The 19311-nt window shown below is 42.5% G+C and overlaps 1 protein-coding gene across 2 annotated transcripts; it reads left to right on the plus strand.

The window, feature by feature from the left end:
* The first annotated feature begins 3474 nt into the window (after positions 1 to 3474).
* LOC110533521 (myb/SANT-like DNA-binding domain-containing protein 2) lies at positions 3475 to 16245 on the plus strand. 2 transcript variants are annotated; one of them, XM_021617812.3, is made up of 4 exons: positions 3475 to 3962; positions 13585 to 13840; positions 14215 to 14281; positions 14519 to 16245. In XM_021617812.3, the coding sequence occupies exons 1-4, from the start codon at positions 3507 to 3509 to the stop codon at positions 15462 to 15464; spliced, it is 1725 nt and encodes a 574-aa protein (XP_021473487.3). In that variant the 5' UTR covers positions 3475 to 3506; the 3' UTR covers positions 15465 to 16245. The 2 variants fall into 2 exon arrangements, with proteins under 2 accessions (XP_021473487.3, XP_021473488.3); XM_021617813.3 differs by having other exon boundaries at positions 3475 to 3947.
* Positions 16246 to 19311: the final 3066 nt, after the last annotated feature.

Here is a 19311-nt window from a genome sequence, read left to right on the forward strand (position 1 = left end):
AAAGCCGTGGAGAAAACTCTTATTGGTTGTCTGATGTAGGCTGCTGAGAACTAGTAACAACATAGTCTGTGATTAGCTAACAACATTTAGATCTGTATACAGAAAGATAAGGTAATCTTTTCTAGGCAATTAGCGACGACAGAAAATACACAAGCCGTATGCTACACTATAGCTCAAGGTGGCTACTTTGGAATGTCGGCTTCCACAAAAAAAATAGTAAGTTTCTAACATTTATGGCTGAGATTTAATTAATATAAAAATAAACTATGCATCATATGACTTTCACACTCTAAGGAGATGATTGTGGACTTCAGGAAACAGCAGAGGGAACACCCCCCTATCCACATCGATGGAACAGTAGTGGAGAGGGTAGTAAGTTTTAAGTTCCTCGGCGTACACATCACAGACAAACTGAATTGGTCCACCCACACAGACAGCATCGTGAAGAAGGTGCAGCAGAGCCTCTTCAACCTCAGGAGGCTGAAGAAATTCAGCTTGTCACCAAAAGCACTCACAAACTTCTACAGGTGCACAATCACCGCCTGGTACGGCAACTGCTTCGCCCACAACCGTAAGGCTCTCCAGAGGGTAGTGAGGTCTGCACAACGCATCACCGGGGGCAAACTACCTGCCCTCCAGGACACCTCCAGGCGCCAACAGAGATGGCCGCCTCGCTTCGCGTTCCTAGGAAACTATGCAGTTTTTTGTTTTTTTTACGTGTTATTTCTTACATTGGTACCCCAGTTCATCTTAGGTTTCATTACATACAGTCGAGAAGAACTACTGAACATAAGAGCAGCGTCAACTCACCATTAGTACGACCAAGAATATGACTTTCGCGAAGCGGATCCTGTGTTCTGCCTTTCACCCAGGACAACGGAATGGATCCCAGCCGGCGACCCAAAAAAACGACTTTGTAAAAGGGGGAAACGGAGCGGTCTTCTGGTCAGACTCCGGAGACGGGCACATCGTGCACCACTCCCTAGCATTCTTCTCGCCAATGTCCAGTCTCTTGACAACAAGGTTGATGAAATCCGAGCAAGGGTAGCATTCCAAAGGGACATCAGAAACTGTAACGTTCTTTGCTTCACGGAAACATGGCTCACTGGAGAGACGCTATCGGAGTCGGTGCAGCCAGCTGGTTTCTCCACTCATCGCGCAGACAGAAACAAACATCTTTCTGGTAAGAAGAGGGGCGGGGGCGTATGCTTCATGGTTAACGTGACGTGGTGTGATCATAACAACATACAGGAACTCAAGTCCTTCTGTTCACCTGATTTAGAATTCCTCACAATCAAATGTCGACCGCATTATCTACCAAGGGAATTGTCTTCGATTATAATCACAGCCGTATATATTCCCCCCCAAGCAGACACATCGATGGCTCTGAACAAACTTTATTTGACTCTTTGCAAACTGGAATCCATTTATCCGGAGGCTGCATTCATTGTAGCTGGGGATTTTAACAAGGCTAATCTGAAAACAAGACTCCCTAAATTTTATCAGCATATCGATTGCGCAACCAGGGCTGGAAAAACCTTGAATCATTGCTATTCTAACTTCAGCGACGCATATAAGGCCCTGCCCCGCTCTCCTTTCGGAAAAGCTGACCACGACTCCATTTTGTTGATCCCTGCCTACAGACAGAAACTAAAACAAGAAGCTCCCGCGCTGAGGTCTGTTCAACGCTGGTCCGACCAATCTGATTCCACACTCCAAGACTGCTTCCATCACGTGGACTGGGATATGTTTCGTATTGCGTCAGACAACAACATTGACGAATACGCTGATTCGGTGAGCGAGTTCATTAGAACGTGCGTTGAAGATGTCGTTCCCATAGCAACAATTAAAACATTCCCAAACCAGAAACCGTGGATTGATGGCAGCATTCGCGTGAAACTGAAAGCCTGAACCACTGCTTTTAATCAGGGCAAGGTGACCGGAAACATGACCGAATACAAACTGTGTAACTATTCCCTCCGCAAGGCAATCAAACAAGCTAAGCTTCAGTATAGAGACAAAGTAGAATCTCAATTCAACGGCTCAGACACAAGAGGTATGTGGCAGGGTCTACAGTCAATCACGGATTACAAAAAGAAAACCAGCCCCGTCACGGACCAGGATGTCTTGCTCCCAGGCAGACTAAATAACTTTTTTGCCCGCTTTGAGGACAATACAGTGCCACTGACACGGCCCGCAACTAAAACATGCAGACTCTCCTTCACTGCAGCCGACGTGAGGAAAACATTTAAACGTGTCAACCCTTGCAAGGCTGCAGGCCCAGACGGCATCCCCAGCCGCGCCCTCAGAGCATGCGCAGACCAGCTGGCTGGTGTGTTTACGGACATATTCAATCAATCCCTATCCCAGTCTGCTGTTCCCACATGCTTCAAGAGGGCCACCATTGTTCTTGTTCCCAAGAAAGCTAAGGTAACTGAGCTAAACGACTACAGCCCCGTAGCACTCACTTCCGTCATCATGAAGTGCTTTGAGAGACTAGTCAAGGACCATATCACCTCCACCCTACCTGACACCCTAGACCCACTCCAATTTGCTTACCGCCCAAATAGGTCCACAGACGATGCAATCTCAACCACACTGCACACTGCCCAAACCCATCTGGACAAGAGGAATACCTATGTGAGAATGCCTCATTCAAGCTCAGGAGGCTGAAGAAATTCGGCTTGTCACCAAAAGCACTCACAAACTTCTACAGATGCACAATCGAGAGCATCCTGTCGGGCTGTATCACCGCCTGGTACGGCAACTGCTCCGCCCACAACCGCAAGGCTCTCCAGAGGGTAGTGAGGTCTGCACAACGCATCACCGGGGGCAAACTACCTGCCCTCCAGGACACCTACACCACCCGATGTCACAGGAAGGCCATAAAGATCATCAAGGACAACAACCACCCGAGCCACTGCCTGTTCACCCCGCTATCATCCAGAAGGCGAGGTCAGTACAGGTGCATCAAAGCTGGGACCGAGAGACTGAAAAACAGCTTCTATCTCAAGGCCATCAGACTGTTAAACAGCCACCACTAACATCGAGTGGCTGCTGCCAACACACTGACTCAACTCCAGCCACTTTAATAATGGGAATTGATGGGAATTGATATAAAATATATCACTAGCCACTTTAAACAATGCTACTTAATATAATGTTTACATACCCTACATTATTTATCTCATATGTATACGTATATACTGTACTCTATATCATCTACTGCATCTTTATGTAATACATGTATCACTAGCCACTTTAAACTATGCCACTTTGTTTACATACTCATCTCATATGTATGTACTGTACTGGCGTCACGCAGACATTAGTAAGGCATTGGTATCAGACGTTCAATGGTAAGTGACAGTCACAAGGAGGTACGGTTGCCTAAGCTTAATTCTGGCACATATCACCCCTCATACATACAGAAGAAGTATATCACATCCCCTTCCCTTTTGACGCCTGCTACGTTAGGCTACCCTCCCCTTAGCAACAGAAGAAAGATGGCGGCGCCCTGTACCTCTAATCATTCTCCCGAGATATCGACGCCGTTAAAGATGCCGAAAACAGAAGTTCCATCACCAGAATCAGAGGATTTGAGTGACAGCAACCAATATCATTCCAATCCATCCACACCTAATCGATTCTCGCCTCTCAACGTAGGTATGACGATTTCTGGGAGCGCAGGCCGAAGTGGATCGGCCTTTGCCTCAAATAGCTTCACAGCTTGCCGAGGGATGTCGTGGACCCCATCCGAAACAAACGCCCTTATTGCGGTGTGGGGCAATGAAAGACTGACGGAGGCACGAATGCAGCAATTGGAGGTTGCAGGCACCGTTTTTTCTGGAAAGGCCCCTGGTCCCGCAATGTACGAGCGGGTCTCACGAGCTCTAGCAGAGCTCGGCTACGAAAGGACCCCATCCCAATGCAGGGAGAGGATGAAGGTAATGGGGGACAGAGTAAGCATGTTCATCTATCACATAGGTAGTCATCTGTCAGATGCTTGCCACTCTTCTTAGGCAGTAACTGCGTGCTATGTTAAATCATGTAATGTTAACCAGGGATGTTGTCAGTGTTACAGTAGCTTCCTAGCTTATGCCCATTGACTAACTAACGTTAGCTAGCAAGCTAGCTAGTAATATGTAGCTTGCTAATGTAACGATTCAACCCGTAGGTACGTTTTTAAAACATTCAGTAAATTGTTAAGCTAGTACGTCACTTTCAGTTGTATTGGGTTGCACTACAACAGTCCGTGGGAAGCCTTACTGTGCCTGTGTTGTGGGCAGGATGGTTGTTCCTTGTGACGGGCAAATATGTAATAGATCTTATTATTAAACAGACTTTCCAAACGTGGGTCTGTTGTAGACAGTGCAGCACTTTTGTTTTGACATCAGGTAAGCAGACAGGAAGTGTGCCTGCAACAGACTAGAGGCAGCGATTTTTATAACTAACCCAAGATAGACCAGAGCCTGTCGTTTCCAAGGGGAGAAAATGAATCATAGTGGGCAGAGCCAAGCACGAGCTAGGGAGGTCCTATTGGCACATTCTAGCATTTATTTATTTGCATATTTCCTTTAGGGAACTAACAGAAATATGCACTACTTCTAAACAACAACATTTTTGGGAGAAACTTTGGCAAAGGGTAAATTCTACAAAACACAGTCCACTCCTTTTGTTACAGATTTTAGTTTTGGACACAGAAAACTATGGAGATCAAATGGTTCATCAATGAGAAAATTAGCAGAATGTCAATCTTGCTCCATCTTCTCCCACTGCTGGCCACGGGGCTTCTTCTCTTCGCTTTGTAGTGAGTGGAAACACCAACCTAAACAGACCCAAGAACAATCAGCCCTGAACCCGAATGAACCCTACGACAACCAGAACTAGACTCCACCCATACCCTAACGGGGTCGACCCAAGTGGCAACTTGCTCGTCTGGTTAAAGAATATGTTGGCTAGTCCTTAAATCAGTCAATAAATTCACCTTATTAGCGTAAAATAAATATGCTATAGGCTATGCAGAGATACGATCGGGTCCACTCGGATCTATCAGACTTGGGCCCAAGGGAAAAGTTAGAATTTTGGACCCGGACTCGCTCAGGTCCCGGGTTGAGCCTCGGGTATTCAGGATTGGGTGGACCTGTGAAGACCTCTACAACAGACCCACGTTTGGAAAGTCTGTTTAAGTGATAATGCCCTCGAAGCCGGTGTTTGGAGGATATATTGGCACGGGTGTTATTCGGCCTGAGACAAAGTCGAAACACCAGCTTCGAGGGCATTATCACTTTCATATATATATACCCATGTTCAAATAATGATTGACATATTTTCATAAACTTTTTATTTTAATGAATTTATACATACTATTTCATCCTTCCACGAGATATAGTCCCGACACAAATCTAGGGTTTCTATTGATGCTGGCTGGTCATTAATTTTAGTATTTTTGTTTCATATCTATGGACGCAACCCTACGGAGGTCCAGAGAGGACATATGAATTAAAAAAGTATTCCCTTGTTAGGTCAATCACAACTTATTTATCTCATGATCACTACATAAAGTTGTTTTGTCAAGATCGTAAGATCATTTTCTCGTGATCACGGCGTAATAAAAATAAGAGTTATATATAGAAAAGACACCAAGAGACACCTAAAATACTATTTACACACTTCATATATACAGTACCAGTTAAAAGTTTGGACACACCTACTCTTTCCAGGGTTTTTCTTTATTTTTACTATTCTACTACATTGTAGAATATTAGTGAAGACATCAAAACAATGAAATAACACAATGAATCATGTAGTAACCAAAAGTGTTAAACAATTCTTCAAAGTAGCCATCCTTTGCCTTGACGACAGCTTTGCACACTCTTGGCATTCTCTCAACCAGCTTCATGAGGTAGTCACCTGGAATGCATTTCAATTACCAGGTTTGCCTTGTCAAAAGATAATTTGTGGAATTTTTTTCCTTTAATATGTTTGAGCCAATTAGTTGTGTTGTGACAAGGTAGGGGTGGTATACAGAAGATAGCCCTATTTGGTAAAACTCCATATTATGGTAAGAACAGCTCAAATAAGCAAAGAGAAAACACAGTCCATCATTACTTTAAGACATGAAGGTCAGTCAATCCAGAAAATTAAGAACTTTGAAAGTTTCTTCAAGTGCAAATGCAAAAACCATCAAGCGCTATGATGAAACTAGCTCTCATTAGAACCACCACAGGAAAGGAAGACCCAGAGTTACCTCTGCGGTAGAGGATACATTCATTAGAGTTACCGGCCTCAGAAATTGCAGCCCAAACAAATGCATCAGAGTTCAAGTAACAGACACATCTCAACATCAACTGTTCAGAGGAGACTGCATGAATCAGGCTTTCATGATCGAATTGCTGCAAATAAACCATTACTAAAGGACACCAATAAGAAGAAGAGACATGTTTGAGCCAATGAAACACAAGCAATGGACATTAGATCGGTGGAAATCTGTTCTTTGGTCTGATGAGTCCAAATTTGAGATTTCTGGTTCCAACCACTGTGTCTTTCTTAGACGCAGAGTAGGTGAACGGATCTCTGCATGTGTGGTTCCCATGTGAAGCATAGAGGAGAAGGTGTGGGGGTGCTTTGCTGGTGACACTGTCAGTGATTTATTTAGAATTCAAGGCACACTAAAACAACATGGCTACCACAGCATTTTGCAATGATACACCATCCCATCTGGTTTGCGCTTTTGTTTTTCAACATGACAATGACCCAACACACCTCCAGGCTGTGTAAGGGCTATTTGACCAATAAGGAGAGAGATGGAGTGCTGCATCAGATGACCTGACCTCCACAATCACCCGACCTCAACCCAATTGAGATGGTTTGGGATGAGTTGGACCGCAGAGTGAAGGAAAAGCAGCGAACAAGTGCTCTGCAAATGTGGGAACTCCTCCAAGACTGTTGGAAAAGCATTCCAGGTGATGGTGGTTGAGTGAATGCCAAGCGTGTGCAAAGCTGTCATCAAGGCAAAGGGTGGCTACTTTGAATAATCTAAAATATGAAATCTATTTTGATTTGTTTAACAATTTGTTTGGTTACTACATGATTCCATATGTGTTATTTCATAGTTTCAATGTCTTCACTATTATTCTACAACGTAGAAAATAGTACAAATACAGAAAAACCCAAACTTGACTGGTACATGTTCATATATACAGTACAGTTAAATTCATCTTTAGAAAGAGGAGAGGCGCTATGATTAAATAAAACATTCTGTTTTTAAAGCTAAACTTTATTTTTGCCACCAGTAACCTCTGGTGGCAGAGCATTCCACGATGTCATGTATATAAATGAGCAATGCATTAAATCTATTTTTGGTTTGGGTACAGTGAAGAAACCAATAGTGGCATGTCTGGTGGTGGATGTACAGTGCATTCGGAAAGTATTCAGACCTCTTCACGTAAAAAAATCATAATAATTACATTAGCCTTATTCTAAAATGTATTAAATTAATTGTTTTCATCACTCTACACACATTACCCCATAATGACAAAGCGAAAACAGGTTTGTAGCAATTTTTGCAAAACAACAACTGATATCAAATCTAATTGTATTAGTCATATGCACCGAATACAACAGGTGTACAGTGGAATGCTTACTTACGGGCCCCTAACCAACAATGCAGCTTCCAAAAAATATGGATAAGAATAAGAGATACAAGAAATGAAAGAGCAGCAGTAAAATAACAATAGCGAGACTATTTACGGGGGGGGGGGTACAGATACAGAGTCAATGTGCGGGGCACCAGTTAGTTGAGGTAGTATGTACATGTAGGTAGAGTTATTGAAGTGACTATGCATAGATGAGAACAGAGTAGCAGTGGTGTAAAGACGGCGTGGGGGGGGCATTGTAAATAGCCATTTGACTAGCAGTATATCCTTCGTTGGGCTCGTCAGAGTCGTGAAAGGAAAAAAAGGATTATGTTAGTCCGTGGTGAGTAATCACAGTCCTGATGTCTACAAGTTATTTTCGGTAATAAGCGACAGTAGCAGCAACATTATGTACAAAATAAGTTTAACGGAACAAAAAACACAATCGGCTGGGGGGTCATGTAAAATATCTGCCTTCTTCTCCGGCGCCATCTTACAATAATCCATCATAACTTATTTACATGAGACTCAAAATTTACCTGAGGTGAATCCTGTTTCCATTGAAAATCCTTGATGATTCTACAGCTTGTGGATAAATGCAATTTGTTGAAATTTTTTTGGAAAGGCACACAACTGTCTATAAAATGTCCCACAGTTGCCAGTGTATGTCAGAGCAAAAATCAAGCCATGAGGTCGAAGTAATTGACTATAGTGCTCCGAGACAGGATTGTGTCGAGGTACAGATCTGGGGAAGGGTACCAAAACATTTCTGCAGCATTGAAGGTACCCAAGAACACAATGGCCTCCATCATTCTTAAATGGAAGAAGTTTGGAACCACCAAGACTCTTCCTGAAGTTGGCCGCCCTTCCAAACTGAGCAATCGGAGGAGAAGGGCCTTGGTCAGGGAGGTGACCAAGAACTCGATGGTCACTGGCAGAGCTCCAGTTCCTCTGTTGAGGTGGACAACCATCTCTGCAGCACTCCACCAATCTGGCCTTTATGGTAGAGTGGCTAGACGGATGCCACTCCTCAGTAAAAGGCACATGGAGTTTGGAGTTTGCCAAAAGGCACCTAAAGGACTCAGACCATGAGAAACAAGATTATTTGGTCTGAGGAAATCAAGATTAAACTATTTGGCCTGAATGCCAAGTTTCACGTCTGGAGGAAACCTAGCACCATCCCTACTAGAGGTCGACCGATTATGATTTTTCATACCATTTGTATTTCATTAACCTTTGACTATTGGATGTTCTTATAGGCACTTTAGTATTGCCAGTGTAACAGTATAGCTTCAGTCCCTCTCCTCGCTCCTCCCTGGGCTCGAACCAGGAACACAACGACAACAGCCACCCTCGAAGTTAGCGCGCGCTAACTAGCTAGCCATTTCACTTCGGTTACACCAGCCTCATATCGGGAGTTGATAGGCTTGAAGTCATAAACAGCTCAATGCTTCAAGCACAATGAAGAGCTGCTGGCAAAACACACGAAAGTACTGTTTGAATGAATGTTTACGCGCCTGCTTCTGCCTCCACTCAGTCAGATTATATGCAGGACACGCTAGATAATATCTAATAATATCATCAATCATGTGTAGTTAACTAGTGATTATGATTGATTGTTTTTGTAAGATAAGTTTAATGCTAGCTAGCAACTTACCTTGGCTTACTGCATTCGCGTAACAGGCAGTCTCCTTGTAGAGTGCAACGAGAGAGAGGCAGGTCGTTATTGCGTTGGACTAGTTAACTGTAAGGTTGCAAGATTGAATCCACCAAGCTGACAAGATGAAAATCTGTCGTTCTGCCCCTGAACAAGGCAGTTAACCCACTGTTCATAGGCCGTCATTGAAAATAAGAATGTGTTCTTAACTGTCTTGCCTAGTTTAATAAAGATATTAATATATATATATATATATATATATATACACTTTTTTTTTTTTCCTTTTTGAATCGGCGCCCAAAAATACCGATTTCTGACTGTTATGAAAACTTGAAATCGGCCCTAATTAATCGGCCATTCCGATTAATCGGTCAACCTCTAATCCCTACGGTGAAGCATGGTGGTGGTAGCATCATACTGTGGGGATGTTTTTCAGCAGCAGGGACTGGGAGACCTGTCAGGATTGAGGGAAAGATGAACAGAGCAAAGACAGATCGTTGATGAAAACCTGCTCCAGAGCGCTCAGGACCTCAGACTGGGGTGAAGGTTCACCTTCCAACAGGACAATGACCCTAAGCACACAGCCAAGACAACACAGGAGTCCTTTAGGACAAGTCTCTGAATGTCCTTGACTGGCCCATCCAGAGCCCGGACTTGAGTCCGATGGAACATCATTGGAGAGACCTGAAAATAGCTGTGCAATGACACTCCCCATCCAACTTGAGAGCTTGAGAGGATCTGCAGAGAAGAATGGTAGAAACTCTCTAAATACAGGTGTGCCAAGCTTTCTTTTTTGTGTGTAGATTGATGAGGAAAAAACATTTGTCAATTTTAGAATAAGTCTGTAATGTAACAAAATGTGGAAAAAGTCAAGGGTTCTGAATACTTTCCAAATGCACTGTAAATTGCTGAGGTAGTCACTTGAGGACAAAGCTCAAGTACACAGTACAAATATCGTAAAAAAAATAGATTTCATGATGTAATTACTATTCAACAAAACTGAATTAAGGCTTGACATTACTTACATGCTTTCTAAATATAGCATAATGAAATTATAAAATGAAGAGTTCACCTTTCACTGTTAAATACATATTTGTATGTTTAGTGTTACATTACAGGAAAAAGTACTTATTTTCTAAAGGTCTCTCTTGATCAAAACGTCTTCCCCAATCGCTGTGAACGTCTGAGCCTTAGCTTGACTTCCTGAACTCGTTAGCAACTTGCCTTTCACCTCATATTAATTTGTCCATCAATGACAAACTATTAATTATTTTTGATTGATGGCTATAAATCAATCTCTGAATTGCATTGCTTGGTCAGTGGCTGTGTTCAGCCAGGAGTTGATGGATAGTTGGAAGAGCGAACTAAATGGTAGGAGGGATATCCCATCTTAAAGTGGTTTCAGATCCTACAGTGCCTTGCGAAAGTATTCGGCCCCCTTGAACTTTGCGACCTTTTGCCACATTTCAGGCTTCAAACAAAGATATAAAACTGTATTTTTTTGTGAAGAATCAACAAGTGGGACACAATCATGAAGTGGAACAACATTTATTGGATATTTCAAACTTTTTTAACAAATCAAAAACGGAAAAATTGGGCGTGCAAAATTATTCAGCCCCTTTACTTTCAGTGCAGCAAACTCTCTCCAGAAGTTCAGTGAGGATCTCTGAATGATCCAATGTTGACCTAAATGACTAATGATGATAAATACAATCCACCTGTGTGTAATCAAGTCTCCGTATAAATGCACCTGCACTGTGATAGTCTCAGAGGTCCGTTAAAAGCGCAGAGAGCATCATGAAGAACAAGGAACACACCAGGCAGGGCCGAGATACTGTTGTGAAGAAGTTTAAAGCCGGATTTGGATACAAAAAGATTTCCCAAGCTTTAAACATCCCAAGGAGCACTGTGCAAGCGATAATATTGAAATGGAAGGAGTATCAGACCACTGCAAATCTACCAAGACCTGGCCGTCCCTCAACTTTCAGCTCATACAAGGAGAAGACTGATCAGAGATGCAGCCAAGAGGCCCATGATCACTCTGGATGAACTGCAGAGATCTACAGCTGAGGTGGGAGACTCTGTCCATAGGACAACAATCAGTCGTATATTGCACAAATCTGGCCTTTATGGAAGAGTGGCAAGAAGAAAGCCATTTCTTAAAGATATCCATAAAAAGTGTTGTTTAAAGTTTGCCACAAGCCACCTGGGAGACACACCAAACATGTGGAAGAAGGTGCTCTGGTCAGATGAAACCAAAATTGAACTTTTTGGCAACAATGCAAAACGTTATGTTTGGCGTAAAAGCAACACAGCTGAACACACCATCCCCACTGTCAAACATGGTGGTGGCAGCATCATGGTTTGGGCCTGCATTTCTTCAGCAGGGACAGGGAAGATGGTTAAAATTGATGGGAAGATGGATGGAGCCAAATACAGGACCATTCTGGAAGAAAACCTGATGGAGTCTGCAAAAGACCTGAGACTGGGACGGAGATTTGTCTTCCAACAAGACAATGATCCAAAACATAAAGCAAAATCTACAATGGAATGGTTCAAAAATAAACATATCCAGGTGTTAGAATGGCCAAGTCAAAGTCCAGACCTGAATCCAATCGAGAATCTGTGGAAAGAACTGAAAACTGCTGTTCACAAATGCTCTCCATCCAACCTCACTGAGCTCGAGCTGTTTTGCAAGGAGGAATGGGAAAAAATGTCAGTCTCTCGATGTGCAAAACTGATAGAGACATACCCCAAGCGACTTACAGCTGTAATCGCAGCAAAAGGTGGCGCTACAAAGTATTAACTTAAGGGGGCTGAATCATTTTGCACGCCCAATTTTTCAGTTTTTGATTTGTTAAAAAAGTTTGAAATATCCAATAAATGTCGTTCCGCTTCATGATTGTGTCCCACTTGTTGTTGATTCTTCACAAAAAAATACAGTTTTATATCTTTATGTTTGAAGCCTGAAATGTGGCAAAAGGTCGCAAAGTTCAAGGGGGCCGAATACTTTCGCAAGGCACTGTATGTCACACAGGCTCAAAATACTACTGTGTCCGTTGGAACCATGGCTATCGCTCAATGTAAGCCATTTCGATCTACAGTGTCCACAGCCCGATTTATAAGCGAAAATGTTGGTTGGAACCGGTACCAGAACCACGCAGGTCCCCTTACATATAAGAGGTGCTCCAAAGTCTGTTATTTATCTTGTTTTGGTCAAATCATTTCTTTTTTTTTGTTTAGTTGTGAGGGCTCTAACAGTTCTTAATGGGTGAATGTTTGTCAACAGTTGGCAATAATAATTTTACAAATACTCCAAGTGCTTAATCTGGATTCTCCTCCATATACACAACAGACCAAAATAAATATTTTACATCTTCAAAAAAAAAAAAAAAAAGAGTCCTGAGAGAACATTTTCTATGATCTTATAAATAACTTTAGGCCCTGCCTTTGGTACTTTGGCTTTCCTTATTATTGCCATAATTTTATGGTCACGACAGCCAATGGGAACTGATATTGCTTTGGAGCAAAGCTCTGCAAGCATTGATGAAGATATGATCAATACTAGTGGATGTCACAGATCCATCACTATTGGTTTACACTCTAGTTGGCTGAGTGATAACCTGGGTCACGTTACAGGCGTTAGTCAGAGTAAGAAGCCTCCTCTTGAGAGAACAACTAGATGATAACCAGTCAATGTTGTTGGATTGCGTAGTGAGATGGGACAGTAAATAGGCATTTCAACATCATAGCCTTGTGGAATAGACACCAGGTAGAATGCGGTTTAATCCAATCAGCATCCAGGATTAGGCCCGCCTGTTGTATATTTAATACCATCCTTTAGATATTTGTTGTCTGTTTCTTCCCGTCATAATGAGCAACTGTCCTGCCCACCGGCACAATAAGTTGAAATGGAACTTCTGGCTTACCATGGGCTGTTTTTGTGCAACCCAATACAGTTGAAAGCAACACTTGTATGTAAATACACCCACATATCTAAAAGCACCCAGATCGCTATCAGGAAAGCCAACTGGAAGTTTGCATAAGGGTGCTGAATTTTGCATCTAGTGCAATTTTAGAGAGTAAAATATCCTCAGCTATATGCATTTCAAAGCAAATAATTTCTGTAAATGTATGTAGCCATTCATTCATCTTGATCCCAGTCCTTTTGTGGGTGACTATGCCGTCTCTGGTGTATTTGTGGCATTGGATAGGCCTATAGCTAGTCTAATAGCTAACACTAACTTCAAGATCTTCCTCTGAGGTTCACACACCCATTATGACCCGCAGACGCTGCGCCGGTGCTATAGCAGAGTGAAGGAGCATGGCGTCGGCAAGAGGAAAAGTAGCTACTCCATCGAGCAGCTGGAAAAGGTGTTTGGCCAGGGAGGCTGGGACTCCCAGACGTGTGCCCCTGTCCTCATCAACAGTAGTGGCCTGTACCAGGAGATGGAGTCTGACGGCAGCACCATGGAGGACTTCTCCCAAGAAGACTGGTGCAACCAGGTGCTGGCCTCCGCCTTCCAGGAGGGAGAGATGGAAACTGGTGAGTGGTGGTGGTGATGATGATGATGATGATTCTGGTGATGACATAGGGAAGGGGTCAGCAGACTTATTTTTTTGTTAAAGTTGTAGGTAGACTATCCAGGGGACTGGTAGTTCTTATTAGGGGTAGCTTTCAGAGTGTGAAACATTTGGAAGCACTGCCTGCATTGTTGGTTAAGGGCTTGTAAGTAAGCATTTCACTGTAATACCTGTTGTATTCGGCGCATGTGACAAATAAAATTGGATTTAGTATGCAGGCTCTTCCTTCACTCTGTCAAAATGAATACTGTAGGAGTAATGAGCATATATGCCTGTCAGGGTAGCGTTTGATGTGTTATTTTAATGATAAAAAATACTGTTCCTTTATTTCTTCAGAGGAAACACAGCCGCCAAAGAATGCCAGTGTCCTGCAGCTTCGACCTGAGCCCTCGGAGCAAGTTCAGTATGTGTTTTTGCCATATAATTAATGACACCTGATAACAGTACATGTAACATGGATACAAGGTCAAAATAATTACTTTTTACTGCCAAGATGTTATTAAAAACAAATCACTGACAGAGACTGTCACTGCATTATTCAACGTCCAGTCTTCATAAAAATGTATCATCTGTTCTCATTACCAACCCTCCACTGGTTCCAACCTCATCTTGAACATTCATGTATTTCTGTCCCTCTCAGGAAACAGGAAGTGATGCAGAATGTGGTGCGCATCCTGGAGTCGGTACAGGTGAAGTGGGAGCACTTCCAGACGTGGACCGACTTCTCCAGATTGCACCTCTCCAACAAGCTGGCCATCTTTGGTGTGGGCTACAACACACGCTGGCACGAGGACGTCTGCTACCACTACGCCGAGATCAGCTCCCAGGTGCCCTTGGGTAAGCGGCTGCGCGAGTACTTCAATCCGGAGAAGGCAGAGGGCCGTGTCATCATGACCAAAGTGCAGAAGATGAACTGGAAGAACGTTTATTACAAGTTCCTGGACATCACCATTAGCGAGGCGCGCTGCCTGGAGCTGCACATGGAGGTAGACTGGATCCCAATAGCACAGTCAAGGGTGACGGGCTGCAGCAACGGGGCCTCCCAGTACCTCCTACCCGGGGGAATCCCTAAGACTTATGGCCTTTATGCCATCGGTTACGAGGAGGTGTCAGCGGAGTCAGACTACACAGGGGAGGATGAGGCCCCAGACTCTCCGCTGCAGCACCAAGACTCTGACCAGAGCTTGCCTCTCTCTGGATCGTCGGGCTCTGGCGGGTCTGGGTTCGAGAGTGTGGTGGGCCCGGGAGGGAGAGTGGGGGAGAAGACGGTGGCCAAAGTGACCTACTGCTACCTGGGCATCGCAGAGGAGAGGACCCTACAGCAGTGCCTGTTCCAGCACTTTCAGAGCTCAGGCAAGCACTACAGCCGCAGGCAGCCCTCGGCCGTCACACGCTTCCTCCAGGGGAACTGCAGGGGCACTGGGCAGCAAGCCAGAGAAGAGGGCCTCTCCATGGGCCCTGAACGCTCGGCCATTTACATCAAATTTATCGAGGTGGAGCTAGATTTCCTCTCCGCTGGCTCCCTGGTGGAATGTCTAGAAATTGCAGTTGGTTACTCCTTAAAGTACAACAAAGCGACGTTGTAACGCATGTTGTTTCAATTCCCATTGACTGAAGGATTGAAAGAGGGCCAGAGGGACATGCAGTATCTCTTTCTCCCAATTTAAGTGCAGACCTGAGTTCAAATACTATTTGAAATAATTTTGAGTACTTAATCTGGGCTTGATTGAGCTTGCCTGGGACAATAAAAACAATAGAATAGTCGCAAAACTGCAAACCCCACCGATCTGACACTCCAGGCAGGCTGAAGCAAACACCAAAAAATATTTGAAAGATTTAAAATAGTGTTTGAACCCTGATCTGTATACACGCTATCTAATCAGGGAATGTGAGAGGGAATGGCTAGTGCTGGATGCATTTCCCTACCTCGAGGATATAGCAGGGGATATATATTAAAAGATTGTGTGTGCGCTTGTTTAAAAACTGCCTTTACATTTCTTAGACTTTGGATGTCTATCTTCAGGTCTAAATTGCCACAAAAAGATCCAGGGGTAAAGATCATGTAAGGAATGTGAACCAATTGAAAAGAGGACCTAAAGGGGAAATATGAATGAATATATAAAATATTTGAAGATCTCTATATAGAAATATATATTTAAGAATATATATTGATGTTGTCAAGCATTCCAGTATTTGCAAACATATGACATTCAAAGAAGTATGTTAATGTTTTGGTGTTTTATTATATATATTTTTTATTATTGGTTAACAGTCTTTGCGTATTATTGTTTCCAGGTCACAGTCTTGTATGTTTACATGTTTAGAAAAAAAATAAAACGGGGCGCTGACCGTCATTTGCCACTCACCGATTAGTTTTAGGTTCCGGTGTGCTCATTTGTGGGTGTTGGGTGTTTGCTATCTAGTGATGACCTGTAGGTCCTATCCTCCCTTGCAGAAAAGCCCATGCTTCATGCACCACTTTGTCACTAGATGGCAGCAAATAACAGGGTGCTGAGAAGCTACAGGCAGAAGGCGAATACCTGGCCTGCTACATTAGGTTACTGAATCCCAAACTATGGGGGGTGATAAGTTCCAGAATTAAGCCTCATGCGTACACGTCATGTAGACGTAGTGTTCACGTTGTGTAACGTGGCACTGACACATGTCAGTTTGCTTCTAATTTTATTATGAAAGATCGTACCATGAACGCCTTAAAAACGTCTACATGTGTTACGCATCACGTGTTAGTTTAAGTGTCTGTTTAGTTTATTATTAAAAATCTCACCATGAACGCCTTACAAATGTCTACATGTATATGATTTTGAAAAAATATTTTTCATTGGCAGAGTAATCTAATCAATTTCATTTGTCGATTTAGCTAAAATAGGCATATCAGCTCTAGAAAACTTTAGGTTAGTTGATATCGCAGCCAGCCACCATTACTGTGTAGATATGCCTATTTCTCACATCAATACAGACACAAGGGCTTCTTTGTTGGAGGTAGCCTTATTCAGAAATAAGAGGTAGCCTAGGTCTCTAGTGGCGCATTTAAAAGAACTCGGAACTGCAATCTCTGACTTCCGACTTCAGTGCGTTCAAGACAACTGAACTCTGGGGGGGTGGGGGAACAAGCTCAGACTGGGATTCTTTTTTGTTTTGAACGGTCATCCAACTCGGAATTCCAATTCAGAAACTCTGGCATCTTTCTCTGACCTGAAAATCACTGATGTTATTTGACGAGGTTACCAGTTTAACAGACACAATCACAGTCATCCTTAGGCTATACATTTCTGTGGAGATGTCTTATGGTTAAAAGCAGGGCTTGAATTGAGGGGATATGTGAGGATATAGGCCTAACCCTTGTAAGAGAGACGGGCAAAAAGCATGCTCCCCCTTGTTTACTTAGCCTTAGAAAAAAGCGATCTAGGCTATAACAATGATTAACTCCATGATTATTTCCGCATTGTTTACTAGCCTATCGAAGGTCTTGCTCAGCCTCAACATCACAGGAAAATGTACTTGTTTTATTAAATGCTCCGCAATTTAGAATATTAGTGGTAGGCTATACCAAAAATACCAAAAAAATATAAAATCAGTAGGGGTCTATGCATAGACCAAAGATCTTAACAGATCAAAAAAAAAATATTCTGGAGAATCCCATTGAATCAGGCTATTCATTTCAGTGCAGTTGCGTTCTTACACATAACCTTAGCCTAAAAGTAACCGAAAACACCCCAGCCTGTTTTGATCACAGATCATGATGAAGCCTGAACATTTCAGCTGTTTGTCATTGATTTTGCCCACAATCACCTACAGATTTGATACACCTGAAGACCTGTATTTAATCTGGATTTGACAATCAATAGCCTGACTAGGATCCTGACTTTTTCCCATGTCATATTTGTTACCAATTAGGCTAAATGTATTCCTATTAATACGCTTTTGTTTTCATATTATTTTACATAGACATACCATTGCGATGTAATGTTATTTATCATCTTCTATGTTTTATGAATAAACAGGCATCGGGGGGAAAAAATATCATTTTGATGATCCATACACATTGTTACTTACCATATAAAAAATATTTTAAATAAAAAACTTTGGCTAATTTCCACTCCATTCATATGCAAATACATTTGATTCATACATTGGTTTGTCTAGCTGGCATGTTTTCATTTTAAACAGGCCTTCCCTTATCTACACTACAATAATACGTGGATGTCGATTATGGCAGCCCCCCACACCTCTCTGATTCAGAGGGGTTAGGTTAAATGGGCCGGCAGGTAGCCTAGTGGTTAAAGCGTTGTGCCAGTAACCGAAAGGTTGCTAGATTGAATCCCCAAGCTGACAAGGTAAAAATCTGTTGTTCTGCCCCTGAACAAGGCAGTTGACCCACTGTTCCTAGGCTGTCATTGTAAATAAGAATTTGTTCTTAACTGACTTGCCTACTTAAATAAAAGATACATAAATAAAAAATGCATTAGGCATTCAGTTGTACAACTGACTAGGTATCCCCCTTTCCCAATAATATTATTTCATTAGTCCTCTATTATGATTTAAAAAGATTATAGCTCATTGGTACACCCATGTGGTTGAATATATATATGCATTGTTATATCATAGGACATACTTATATATATATATATATATATATAGTATGTACTATGATATAACAATGATTAATGTTGTATACCATCAAGGGATATGTTACCATTTACAATAATGAACACCTTGAAAACCAATCTGGCAATATTTTAGATTTAATATATATAAACGTTGATTTTTTTGGTACATGTGTGTCAATTTACTTTCACAGACTTTTTGTACACTCACATGGTAATCAGACTGAAATACTGAATTCTGGTGTGTGGAAAATAGAGAGGTGTGGGTGCTGTGTGGATGAAGGTTCTGCCTGTCACTTGTATTCAACAGGCAGTCCGTCTCGGAAGGGGCTCTGCAGAGTCCAGGTGCTGCTGCTTACTTTGCTCTGAGTGTTTACAGTGCTAGTGTTTTTAGCTAATCTGTGCATCTCACATTATGTGCCCAGTATGATCATTTTCTTGCTCTTTCTCAGCAGATAATGACAACATGACAACAACAGTAGCTGATGCAATGAAAAGTTGGAGGGTGGTTAGTAATGGAGGACATCAGGTGGATCCATGTCTGTGTGTTAGGCAGAACCCCTAGGTCCTAGAGAATAGGGGCAGAGTAAAGTGAACAGGGTTGTTTTTTATTTTTCCTTTATTTAACTAGGCAAGTCAGATAAGAACAAATTCTTATTTTCAATGATGGCAGAACGACAGATCTTTTTACCTTGTCAGCTCTGGGAATCGATCTTGCAACCTTTTGGTTACTAGTCCAACGCTCTAACCACTAGGCTACCTGCCGCCCCACAAGGCATGTAGAAAATAGTTATTGAATGATTTAATT

Source organism: Oncorhynchus mykiss, chromosome 10, assembly GCF_057628025.1.
Source record: "Oncorhynchus mykiss isolate SJ-2025 chromosome 10, ASM5762802v1, whole genome shotgun sequence".
In the NCBI taxonomy this organism is placed as follows: Eukaryota; Metazoa; Chordata; class Actinopteri; order Salmoniformes; family Salmonidae; genus Oncorhynchus; species Oncorhynchus mykiss.

Bases quoted from the DNA above. Each gene is read 5' to 3' on its own strand.
- LOC110533521 (XM_021617812.3), top strand. From the start codon at position 3,507: ATGGCGGCGCCCTGTACCTCTAATCATTCTCCCGAGATATCGACGCCG. The intron at 3,963-13,584 runs GTAAGCATGTTC...TATGACCCGCAG, and splicing joins TGAAGGTAATGGGGGACAGA to ACGCTGCGCCGGTGCTATAG. The intron at 13,841-14,214 runs GTGAGTGGTGGT...TTATTTCTTCAG, and splicing joins GGAGGGAGAGATGGAAACTG to AGGAAACACAGCCGCCAAAG.